Source organism: Lontra canadensis, unplaced genomic scaffold, assembly GCF_010015895.1.
Source record: "Lontra canadensis isolate GAN:19392208 unplaced genomic scaffold, GSC_riverotter_1.0 scaffold98, whole genome shotgun sequence".
Classification (NCBI taxonomy): Eukaryota; Metazoa; Chordata; class Mammalia; order Carnivora; family Mustelidae; genus Lontra; species Lontra canadensis.
In genome coordinates, this window is record NW_022631092.1 from 5,750,825 (window position 1) to 5,763,389 (window position 12,565).

The window sequence follows — 12,565 nt, forward strand, 5'->3', positions numbered from 1 at the left end:
GTCCTGGAATCAAGCCCCGCATCGGGCTCTCTGCTCAGCGGGGAGCCTGCTTCCCCTCTCCTCTGCCTGCCTCTCTGCCTACTTGTGATCTCTGTCAAATAAATAAGTAAAATCTTAAAAAAAAATTAAAAATTTAAAAATTTAAAAAAATATAAATTAAAAAAAAAGAAGAGATGTTTGTACACCCAACTTCTTCACATTATCCACAGTGGCAATGAGGTAGAAGCAGCCCAAGTGTCCACTGATGGATGAGTGTATAAATAAAATATGTGTACATACATGGAATATTGTTCAGCCTTGACAAGGAAGGAAATTTTTTTTTTTTTTTTTTTTTTTTTTTTTTTTGAGAGAGAGCAGTAGCAGGGGCAGTGGCAGGCAGGGGAGGGAGAAGCAGACTGCCTTCAGAGCAGGGAGTCTACCGTGGGGCTCGATCCCAGAACCCCGATGATCATGACCTGAGCCTAAGGTAGACTCTTACCTGACTGAGCCACCCAGGTGCCCCAAGGAGGGAAATTCTAACAGATGCTATAACGTGGATGAACTTGACATTATGCTAAGTGAAATAAGCCAGTCACAAAAACAAATACTATATGATTCCATGAGGTACTAAGAGTAGTCAAACTCAGAAACAGAAAACAGAATGATGGTTGCCAGAGGCTGGAGGGAGAGAAGGAGGCGTTTGTGTTTAATGGGTGTAGAGCATTAGTTTTTGCAAGATACAGGGAGTTCTGTGATTGGAGGATAAGGATGGTAGCACACTAGTATGAGTTTATTTAATGCCGTTGAATTGTGTATTTTACCACAATTAAAAAACTTTTTTAGAAAAGATACTATTAGGAAAGAGAAGACACAAACTAAGAAAACATTTACAAGTCATATTTCAAGTCCTGTTGAAGAACCTGTGTTGAGGATATACAAACAATGCTCAGGGGCACCTGGGTGGCTCTGTCAGTTAAGCGTCTGGCTTCGGCTCAGGTCATGATCCCAGGGTCTTGGGATTGGCCCCTTGTTGGGCTCCCTGCTCAGCAGGGAGTTTGCTTCTCCCTCTTCCTCTCCTGTCCCTCAATCCCCACTCGTGCTTTCTCTCTCTCTCTCTCTCACTCTCAAATAAAATCTTTAAAAAAATGCTCGCAACTCAGTAATAGAAGATAACTCAAATATGCTCAGCCCTGGACAGAGGGGCCCAATCCAACCTTAACAGGGGCCACCGGATGAGAACTTTGACTAAATTTCTGCAATAAACATTTCTGATTCACATTTAAATAAAATTTTTTAAAAAGATAGCCCTAATAAAAAATAGGGAAATGGTTTGGCTAAATATTTCACCAGAGGAGAAATACAAGAGCTAATAAGCCCATGAGAAGTTACTCAACATCATTAATCAGAATGCCTATAATCATGGGACCCCTGGGTGGCTCAGTTGGTTAAGTGTCTGCCTTTAGCTGAAGTCATGATCCTAGGGTACTGGGATTGAATCCCACGTCAGGCTCCCCAGCGGGAAGCCTACTTCTGCCTCTCCCCCTGTGTGCGCTCTCTCCGCCCCCCTCTCTCTCAAATAAATAACTAAAATCTTTAAAGAAAAAACAAAACCTATAATCAAACAGACTAGCAGAACCAAGTGCTGGTGAGGGATATGAAGGAACCAGAATGCTCTTGAATTGCTGCTGGCCGTGTAGACTGGTAGAGCCAGTATGGAAGACAATTTGGCAGTTTTTTACAAAACTCAAGATAAGCTTACCATATAACCTAGCAATTCCACGTGTAGGAATCTACCCAATGGAAGTGAAAACTGTCCACACAAAGATGTGTACCCTTGGTCACAGCATAATGTTCATAGCACTGTTATTCATAATAGCCCCAAACTGCAAACAAGCCAGATGTCGGTCAACTGGTAAAATACAGTATTTCCATGGGGCGCCTGGGTGGCTCAGTGGGTTAAAGCCTCTGCCTTCGGCTCAGGTCATGATCCCAGGATCCCGGGATCGAGCCCCGAATCGGGCTCTCTGCTCAGCAGGGAGCCTGCTTCCTCCTCTCTCTCTGCCTGCCTCTCTGCCTACTTGTGATCTTCATCTGTCAAATAAATAAATAAAATCTTGAAAAAAAAAAATACAGTATTTCCATACAATGGAAAACTATTCTTCAGTAAAAAGAAACAGTACAGACACACATAATATCATAGATAAACCTCAAAAATATGTTCATTGCAAGAAGTGAGTCACAAAGACGACATGCTGTTATGAGTCCATTTCTAGGAGACGTCTAGAAGAGTCATATAGCGAAAACAGATCAGTGGTTGTGTAAGGCGTGGAGTGATGGAAATGTGGATTGTGGTGATGGTTGGACAGCTCTATAAATTTTTTATAATGATTGAACTGTACATTTACAGTGGGTTTATTTTATGAAGTACAGTATACCTATCTCATAGGGGTTCTTGTGAGGATGAGATGAGAGCAAATGCTATGTGTAAACGAACCATTCTGTAGAGGACAGTTATTATTCTTTTTATATATAACAACAGCATCTACTGTTGAAGACCCCAAAGTTAGTTACCTAGAATCCGAAACTTATATAGGAGGGACCAAAAAAGAAAAGCTAGCTAAAGCCGAATTTTATATATCATCTGCTGCTTTCTCAGTCAGTATAGGATGGAATACAGCAGTGACTTTGGGGAGGGTGGGGAACAGTTACCTTTTTTTTTTTTTTTTTAAGATTTTATTTATTTATTTGACAGGTCACAAGTAAGCAAAAAGGCAGGCAGAGAGAGAGGGAAAAGCAGGCTCCCTGTTGAGCAGAGAGCCCAACACGGGGCTGGATCCCAGGAGCCTGAGATCATGACCTGAGCCGAAGGCAGACGCTTAACCCACTGAGCCACCCAGGTGCCCCTACATTTTTGAATTGATCGCAAAGAGTAACAAACTTTATAATTCTTCTTTTTTTAGGGGGAGTAAAACTTGGATTAGGAGATTTCATTTTCTACAGTGTTCTGGTTGGTAAAGCTTCAGCAACAGCCAGTGGAGACTGGAACACAACCATAGCCTGTTTTGTAGCCATATTAATTGTAAGTACACAATAATAAAAACATGTCCCAGCTCATCTCAAAACTCTGCTTAAGTCGTCCCTTTAAGGTGGTCCATTTTCACCCCGGCTGGGCTGAGTGTGCCAGTCACCTGGAGAGCTTTAAAAAAAAAAAAAAAGAAAGAAACTTACCTGAATAGGTTGCCACCTGGCCATCCATTAAAATCACGTGTGTGCTTTTAGAACTCTGCGTCCCTCCCCTGAGATGGTTTGGTTTTGTTTTTTTTTTTAAGTTTTATTTATTTAAGTACTCTCTCTACCCAGTGTGGGGTTTGAACTCACAACCCTTAGATCAGGAGGACCCCTACCCTGAGATATTTAAAGTTTTAATTGTGTGTTGTTGTTGTTGTTGTTGTTTTTAAGTGCCCCAGAGAGTTCTGATAGGCACCTCTGGTTAGGAACCGCTGCTTTAAGCCTGGCAGCGTAGACATGTAGGAAGTTAGGAGTGCTAGTCAGTCTGAAAGGGGTACTTGGGTCCTTATTTAGTCCCTGAGTCTGGTGGTGATTTTGCCTTCAGTGCTGCAACCTGCAGCAGACGGTGCTCCTTGGGCAGCAAGTTTGAGGAAAGAAGAGCTAACACAGTACATGATGCCATGTAGGTCTTGCTTTGAGTGTCACAACATGAACCTGCAGCTTTCAAAACTATTAAGTCATCAGATATCTCTTTTTGGTATTTTTGCTAAAGATGGGATGTCTTCGGTATACATGAGTGAAGTTAGAGGAGAGCCTTGACTTCCACATTTATGATTTCGTCTGTGGTTGGTCATTATAACAAAACCAATTCAAATTTTCATGTGTTTTATTTTTCTTTGGAGGTTAGTTTTCTGGATGTGTGATCTTTTAAGAAGGAAGTCTTAAGAAAGAAGATCTATTCTGGATAAAGCCGAAACGATGCTCGGTTTTCAGACATTGTCTCAATAGCTAGGGTAAAAACATGGACCGTATATATGACTTGACTGCCCTGTGTTTACAGGTCTTCCTCCACTTTCTGAAAGTTCGCTTAGCTATTTTTGCTAACCAAAAGAAATTGGAGGAGGATTTTTGCATATACAAAAATAAAACATTCCCATACTAGTGAAGGTCTTTCCTAAAAGTGAAGTGGCTTAATTTGAACTCTGAGAAAATGGGGATACACTTCACTTTATGCCATTTTGGCTTACAAAAAGTTTCATAGGAATGCGCTACTTTCAGATAGCGAGAGAAGCCTGTGTACGCTTCATAAACCTTGACTGGTTTGTTCCGTGAGCACCTCTTGGCCCCCGTACAACACAGAGGATGCTTTTTACCTCTGGGATTTTAGCCAGCCACACTGAACTCGCAGTAGCCGACTCAATATTTTAGATGGAAATTTCAGTATTATTTAATTTAAAATAGTTTTACTTATTTTTGGATTCTATTTCTTACCTAGGATTAGGGGGTAAAATTCAACAGTGTGTGCCTCATGAACTCTGTGCTGCAAAGGAAAATAAATGTTTCAAAATTTAGATTAAAAAATTGTTGTAAAATTTAACCTCAAAGGATAGTATTCAGTGAACCAAATTAAGACCAGGACTTGTGTGTGTGGGCGTTGTTCTTGCATGAAATACTTCCATAATTTTGTCTGAGTTTGTGTCTTTTCCCCTCCTCTCCACAGGGTTTGTGCCTTACATTATTACTCCTCGCCATTTTCAAGAAAGCGTTGCCAGCTCTTCCGATCTCTATCACTTTTGGGCTTGTTTTCTACTTTGCCACAGATTATCTTGTACAGCCCTTTATGGACCAATTAGCATTCCATCAATTTTATATTTAGCATATTTGCAGTTAGAATCCCATGGATTTTTCTCCTTTGACTATAATAAAATATGGGGAGGAAAAGATGATTTTCCTGTGTCCACATCTAACAAAGGCAAGATTCCCACCTGGACTCTTTGCAGCTTCCTTCCAAGTCTTCCTAACCACCTGTACCATTGGGCGCTGGAAGGAGGTGTCTCCAGAAAACGGTTCGAACATGCATCATTGTGATGGACTGAGTCCCTCGGTGCAAAAACTACCAGATTTGAGGGACAAGGCTGAGGAAAAGGGACGGACCACGAAGTTGCTGTGCTCCCACCAGCAGTGTAACCCTTGGTCACAGGTGGATTTTACCAACACTGCAGACTCTCAGGACTACCATTACCAAGAAATTAAACGGCGTGGTGTAAACCAAACAGGACTCTTCATCTTAAACTACATGTTGAAGATCAACCTAATGAACCTGTCTTGAATTCTGAACCTTTGCAGGAGGTACTGTAAGGAGAGTGGGCACCAGCAGCAAAATGAAAAGGTTTTTGAAACGGGGCTCCAACTTACACTTTCAGACCTTTTTGCTGCAGACTTACCATTTTTAAATAAGACTTTTTTTTTTTTCACCTTGAGTCAAGTCAGGTGTGTAGGTTGATTTTGAAAAATCTCGTTTTCAAGCACTGAAACTCAGTACCATCAACGGTTACCATTTCTTCCCATGGACAGTCTGAACTGATAGGAGGTTGCTTTATCCTAAAAGTCTTAACCTCAGGTTCCAAATTCAGTCATTTCTGGAAAGAATGGAATTATATCCAAATGGTTACCTATCAGCCTTAGTTGCGTTCTTGATTTTTCCACCAAATTCTTTGTTTTTAGACATACTTACCGGGTCTCGTGCCCCTGGATGCTTCCATTCTTCCCGTCTCCCTGACTCCCCCATAAGCATTGTCTTAGACACACAGCAAATGAGACAGTTCTGGTACTCTAGGATTTTACTCTGTGTGGTGCAAAGAATGTGTTACGAATCAGTGCTGTCAGCCTCGCTGCCATAATTTCTTCAGTAGCAAATACAATGTGTGCCCAAAGACCGTGAAATTAAAGAAGAGTAAAATGGCTGGTGAAGCACTTTCTGTCCTGGTTTTTCTTTTTTAACTACAATCCATTGTCTCTGACCGTGCATTGGAATTTGGACCAACAGCCAAAAGCTGGTGGTCTGTAAAGCCAGTTCTATCAGTACAAAGTAAGAGTTTGCAGAAGGCCGTGATTTTACTCGGTGAGCCGTGCGTGGGAGGACGTAGGGTCAGGAGGAGACCCAGCTGCCCAGAAGAGAAACAAGGGGCCTCTCAGCCGGTGGGACAAAGTGAGCTAACGGCCCGTGGGCAGATGTTAAGGAGAACCAAGTTATTCCTCCAGAACCTCACAGTGGGGGTGTCCTGCGCTTTCCCTTCTGCCTTACCTTTCCTTTCAGGACGCCTTTGATCGGGGCTGTCGGGCAGAGGCCCGGTGCGGCGCAGCTGGGGACAGACGCAGAGCAGTGGCCTGTGGGCACGCGGCTCCGCTAAGTGAAGCTCTGCGGGCACAACCGTTCTGCTGCCACCGACAGCCCGCGACAGCCGTGGGATCGGACCGGAAGCATTTGTGAGCAGCGTAGCGTGTCCTTGTGGTGGAACTGAAAGACCAGCTTTTCTTCCTGTTCCAGCTTTCTCTCCAGCCTGTCATGGGATCTGGTTGGTGGCTCTCCTTGCAGTTTAGAATATCTGTTTTCTGTCACAGAATATCGTAAACTAACCTGAGCAGTAGTGTGCTGGGCATAACTGCGTAGGTAAAAACGGGCTCATAGTAGGCAGCTGAGAACTGCAGGCAAAACAAAACAAGCGCTGTGCGCAGGAGGGGCGGGGCGTAAAGTTGTAGGTTCTCTCGTCTCTTTGTTTAGCCCCTTCTTTCCAAGAGACTTTATCCTCAGATATGTAGCAATGTGGGTTTTCTCTTCTGGAAGGACACCTCAATGTGTTTGTGATTTGTGGGAGTCTTGAGGGACCCCTGATCTAGAGTGGTTGATTTGTGCAAAGGTCCCAGAAATACCGTATCTTTCATGAAAGGTTCCTCCTGGAAGAGGGTATGTGCTATGAGTGTGACTCAGTCCATCCTTGCTGTCACTGTTCTGTGTAGAAAGATTGCAATAAAACTCACTTTCTCCAAGACGGAACCACATCTCAGCATAGGCAGAACACCCCTTCTTTCCTGAAACCCCCCCCCCATCTCAGATGCAGAACTTTGCCTCGGAACTTTCTTCAGCTGTTTCTGAAATATCAAAATGCTAGTCTCCCCCCATGAAAAGTAGATTGTCACCAGGGAACACAGAAACAAGTCCATGGCAGACGTGCCCTCACACAGGGCAGGGGTGGCTGTGGGCCGGGCCCAGCCTCCTGCTTAAGGAAGAGGAGCAAGAAGAGTGGCCACTGATGTCTGCGCCTGACTGGCTCACAGAACACAGTGTTTATACATGGAAGGTTGCTACAAACTGGCCTGTGGGCATACCAACCATATTTGGAAGATCTGTGGACCTTTTTTTCAAAGAGGAAGAGCTTGCTTTTCCTGTTTTTGATTCTCACTAGGTTAGCATGTGGTGCTAGGATCACAGCTCTCACTGTAAATGATTAAATTTCTTGATGAGAACAAAGCTTTCTAAGCAACCCAGAAGAAAACTGTAAGTGAATGATTTATTGATTTCACTGCAGAAGCAACAACTAGAGAGGTAGTCTTCTCACTTTCAAATTCCCAGATCCCCAGTTTTTAAAGTCTCTTGATCTTAAAATCTCTCTTTCCATAACCGATGGCCATGCAGTAAGATTAGTGCTTGACCTTTACTTGGGCTCAAAATGTATATGGTAGTCTTGGTCATCATTTGTAGAATGTGAGATGAGAGTTAAGCTCCCACATAAGATCTTTCAGGGTCAGGGTCTCAAGGAAGTCTCTGGTCCTGACCCCCAGGGCCTGGCCTTGCATAATCACCCATTCATGATCTAGCCCTGGAAGAAAAAGAGCCCAGAAACCACTCTGAAGAGATTTATTCGGCGTCTTCCATGTTGCTGGCGTGGTGCTGGAGTCTGAAGATGTGAAGATGAGTAAGACCTATCCACAGAACGCAGCTAGAGTTTCCTGTTGGCTGAGAGATGCCATCTTTAACTTCTCTGCAGTATCGGGTACTTGTCAGGAACCCCTTTTCGTGGTTACCTTTTGGTGTTATTAAGGTGACTTGATTCTCCCAGGAGCTACTCCTTTCAGTAAAATCTTTCTCTCTCCTTGCTTTTGGATGGTCTGTAACCGTCTCACCTGCCATTCTAGAACCTCACCTCTGGAGCAACCACAAAGCTGACTCAGGGCAGAGGTGGGGGTGGGGGGCTTGCAAACTGGACAATGGTTCTTGCCCTGGGATGAAACCATATCAGCGTCATGAGTTTGGGCCCTGAAGAGATCCTTGTGATCTTGCTTCTCTTTAAATGCCCCAAACACAGGAGATTAAAAACCATGGTGTCAGCTCTTCATGGCCCCTGGTGAAGTTGCTGGGCAGGGTGTTCCTGACCAGGCTGTTGTCAGGCTCACCCCCCGAATCATCCGGATGGCGTCCTCCAACAGTTCTCTCCTCTGGTAGGAAAAACCTCAGATGCACGTATTAAAAAATCAGCCAAGTGCTGAAGTGAACCCTTTTCCCTGACTGTTTTCCGGAGCCTTGGACAGCTGCGACGTTGCCCTGAGGAAGTAGCGGGATCCACCCTGGGCCCTGAGGCTGGTGTTAGCCCTGCAGCTCGGGTGTGTAGCAGAAGAGATTTCCCAGGGAGCAATTTTCCTTTGAAACTAAGTAATTGTTGTAAAAGGGCAGCTTCAAAATCAACCGTAGCGCATAGCGAGGACAGGACTGTTTACAGGGCGACCAGAGGTGCGGGCTGCAGGGTTCAGCAGGATCGTTTTCCACGCTCGGCGTCTGGCTTTGGCTTCTACAGACACTGCTTTGTACATGTTTCAAACAGACTGTGATCCATCTTTTTTAAATACCTTTCAGATTCTTGGTAAGATATAATTTTGATAGATGATTGCAGATTTTCCTGTATTTGTCAAATTAATAAAGACTGCATGAATCCAGCTGTGCTGATTTTCTTCCATGAAAGCATTATAATGTATAACGGAGAACTGTGGAACATCATCAGGAAACAGGAAACACAAATGCATTGTTTCTGTTGTTCACTCATCGTGGAGGGGTGTGGATCATAGTAGGGCACAGAATTGAAAGTCCCAAAACAACTATTCTTAATAGTTTCTGAAATTTTTTTTTTTCTAGAAAATATCTAACTCAAATTGATGTTAAAGCTGTCAGGAACTTAGGGGACGTGTATGCTGTAGTACAGTGCAGATCTTTTTTTATGTGCTGGAGGATTATCTTTTCAAAATTATCACAGGGGTGGCTGGCTGGCTCTGTTGGTAGAGCATACAATTCTTGATCTCAGGGTTGTGAGTTCAAGCGCCCATGTCCGGTGTGGAGCATACTTTATTATTTTTTTTAAAGATTTTATTTATTTAATTGACAGAGACACAGAGAGGGAACACAAGCAGGGGGAGTGAGACAGGGAGAAGCAGGCTTCACGCTGAGCGGGGAGCCAGATGTGGGGCTTCATCCCAGGACCCTGGGATTGTGACCTGAGCTGAAGGCAGACACTTAACAGCTGAACCATCCAGGCGCCCCTGGAGCCTACTTTAAAAAAAAAAAAAAAAAAAGGTCACCTGAGTTGCTCAGTTGGTTAAGCGTGTGCCGTCCACTCAGGTCATGATCCAAGGGTCCTGGGATCGAGCCCTGAATCAGGCTCCTTAGTAGGGAGCCTGCTTCTCCTCCTCCCTCTGCCTGTTACTTTCCCTGCTTGTGTTCTCTTTGTCTCTGTCAAATAAATAAAATCCTTAGAGGAAAAAAAAATGAATGTAGGTCACATCGGTGGAAAAAAGCAACATTACTTTTATTGCTAGTCCTGTCACTTTGCTAAAACTCTGCAAAACCTTTTGTTTCTAAACCGTGAATAGCATATAAAATATTGGGAATTATTGACCAGAAATAAGATGGTGGGCAGTGCTCCTGGGTGGCTCAGTCGGTTAAGTGTGTGCCTTTGGCTCAGGTCATGGTCTCAGGGTCCTGGGATCAAGCCCTGTGTTGAGCTCCCTTGTCAGTGGAGAGACTGCTGCTCCCTCTGCCTCTGCCCTTCCTTCCCCCTGCCCCCTGCTGTCTCTCAAGTAAAGAAATGAAATGTTTATCTTTTTTATTTTTTTTAAGATTTTATTTATTTGGCAGCGCAAGCAGGGGGAGCAGCAAGCAGAGAGAGAGAGTGAGAAGCAGGCTCCCCGCTGGGCAAGGAGCCTGATGTAGGACTTGATCCCAGGAGCCTGAGACCATGACCTGAGCTGAAGGCAGAGGCTTAACCCACTGAACCACCCAGGTGCCCCAGATAAAATCTTAAAAAAAAAAAAAAAAAAAAAAGTCATGGCAGGAAAACCAGAGCTGGCTGTTGTCTTCAGAAGGAGCATATTAAGGGACAGATACATTCCCGGCTCCAGTGGCTAAGAGCATCAGTAAGCGGGGAAGGTGTTCATTTCATCCTTTGGGAACCACAGACATCATTTGCTTTTATGAATCTTATAGGCAGGGTCACTGGAGTCAGCCACAGATATACCATGATTTGTTCTCATTAGCTGGGAGAGGTTTCGGATTTTTAGGGGCGTTGACAATGACGTTCTTCGTGAGAATGAAGAATGTCCCGAGGCAGAGTTGAGAAGCAAGCATAATGAGGGTGGATTTCCTAGGTAAGTACCACAGTTTTCTGTGTCCCAGCCATTCTCTCTGGGGACTCCTCTGTGTGCTCTGTATGTGTGTGGTGGAGAGAATCCTTGCCCACCAATAGCTTAGGATCTGATTAAAAGCGAAATGATAACATACATGAGTTTAAGCAAGTACAGTGTTGACTCTACATCATTTGAATGGAAGTGCAGAGCAGCAGAGGGACCCACAGAACACAGGGTTAAGATCAGATTGTTTTCCAGAAACAACGTTGGAACCAAGTTTGAGAAAAAGGGGAGATTCTGAATTGGCGTGAAGATGAAGGACCTTCACCAGAAAAATCAGGAAGGAAGTAGTATGTGAGATACATCCAAGGATAATTGTTTTTTGAATTAGATGATGTATCCAGAGGAAAGCCCAATTAGCTAACAAAATCTGTTTCTGTACTTACTGAGAATATACCTTCTTCATCAGATGACCTGTAGAAACCACGGAGGATGTGTTCCAGCCTGCCACAGGGGTCTTTCAGCCCTTGGCCTCAATCTTGACCAAGATTGATTCTCTCACAGGGGCTGGCCCTTCTGTACCCCATACGCCATGCCCTGTAAAGGGGAAAAATGGAAGAGCCTCAAGCCAAGTTTGCTGGAGTCCTTTTTTTTTTTTTTTTTTTTTAAGATTTTACTTTTAAGTAATCTCTACAGCCAACATGGGGCTCAAACTCACAACCCTGAGATCAAGAGTTGCGCGTTCTACCAGCGGAGCCAGCCAAGCGCCCCAGTGGAGTCCTAATTCTTTGGACAAGGGTTCACATACTCTTGCTGCCACTGTTTGTCCTTCTTTTCCCCTAAAATTGTTTTAATTATGTGGTAACCAAAGGCCAACCCCTCACGCAAAAGAGGAAAGGATTTTGTTACCCCTCTACCAAGAGCATATTTTGAGGTTGACGACGTAAGATTGTGATTAGTTTTCTTGGGTAGCAGATCTAGTGAGGTGCCACTATACTCAGCAGTATCAGGGCGCCTGGGTGGCTCAGTCGGTTAAGCCTCTGCCTTTGGCTGTGATCATGATCCCAGAGTCCTGGGATCAAGCCCCACATCCAGCTCCCCGCTTGGCAGAGAAGCTGCTTCTCCCTTGCCTTCTCCCTCCGCCTGCCGCTCCCCCTGCTTGTGCGCTCGAGCCCGTGCTCTGTCAAATAAGTAAATAACATCTTAAAAAAAAACAAAACTCAGCGATATGCACAAGGAAGATCTGAAAGTAGAAAAAACACTGGGAGCTAGATAGCTCTATTTACACTATGATTAAATAACCTGGATTTAAGCGAGTTCTTTAAAGGCTGGTGCATCCCCTCTGTCTAGGGCTGTCACAGGGATGGCGCTGAGTTGCTCAAATACTGAGACAGACTGAGGCTAGATCTCACGGACTTGACCCCGCTTCTAGATTTTCGAAGATCTTGTCTGCCAAGTACTATAACTCATTAGGTGGTAATCTGTTTTTCTATTTACTAATTGGATTTACCTACATATGCCATAAAATAGCGTTAGGCTTGTTTAGTGAGGTGACTGGGTTTTGCTTACGTGACCAGAGAGATGCTAATGTATGATTTCTTCAGATTTTCTCAAACGCTGAGAACAACCTCTCTGCCATCCTGCCCTGGTGGGTTTTCCATGCTTCCCCTGCCCCTTTCCGTCCTAGTTCAGGGCTGTTCTCTGGAATAACCCAGCCAGCCAGGAGGTCATCAGTTCAAACCCATCATGGGGCTCGAGGACTGTAAAGTGCCCCTGGAAGGGGAAGGGCTCTTCTATCCCGGCTACCTCTGCCTTCACTCAGGTCTCTTTCCTGCCTGTGCTCTCTGGGCCTGGGCCTGCGGGAGAGGAGGGCCAGACTCCATCTGTTCTTACTGTGGCTCCGCTGGCC

The 12,565-nt window shown here is 44.4% G+C and overlaps 1 protein-coding gene across 3 annotated transcripts in view; it reads left to right on the forward strand.

Annotated features, from left to right (window-relative positions):
- PSEN1 (presenilin 1) overlaps window positions 1-5,961 on the forward strand; it is a 69,944-nt gene extending 63,983 nt beyond the window's left edge. For all 3 annotated transcript variants that reach the window (XM_032837449.1, XM_032837451.1, XM_032837450.1), the window contains 2 exons: window positions 2,940-3,058; window positions 4,709-5,961. In XM_032837449.1, the coding sequence (XP_032693340.1) occupies window positions 2,940-3,058; window positions 4,709-4,864 (275 nt within the window). In that variant the 3' untranslated portion in view covers window positions 4,865-5,961. The remainder of the gene's footprint in view (window positions 1-2,939; window positions 3,059-4,708) is intronic.
- The last annotated feature ends 6,604 nt before the right edge of the window (window positions 5,962-12,565 follow it).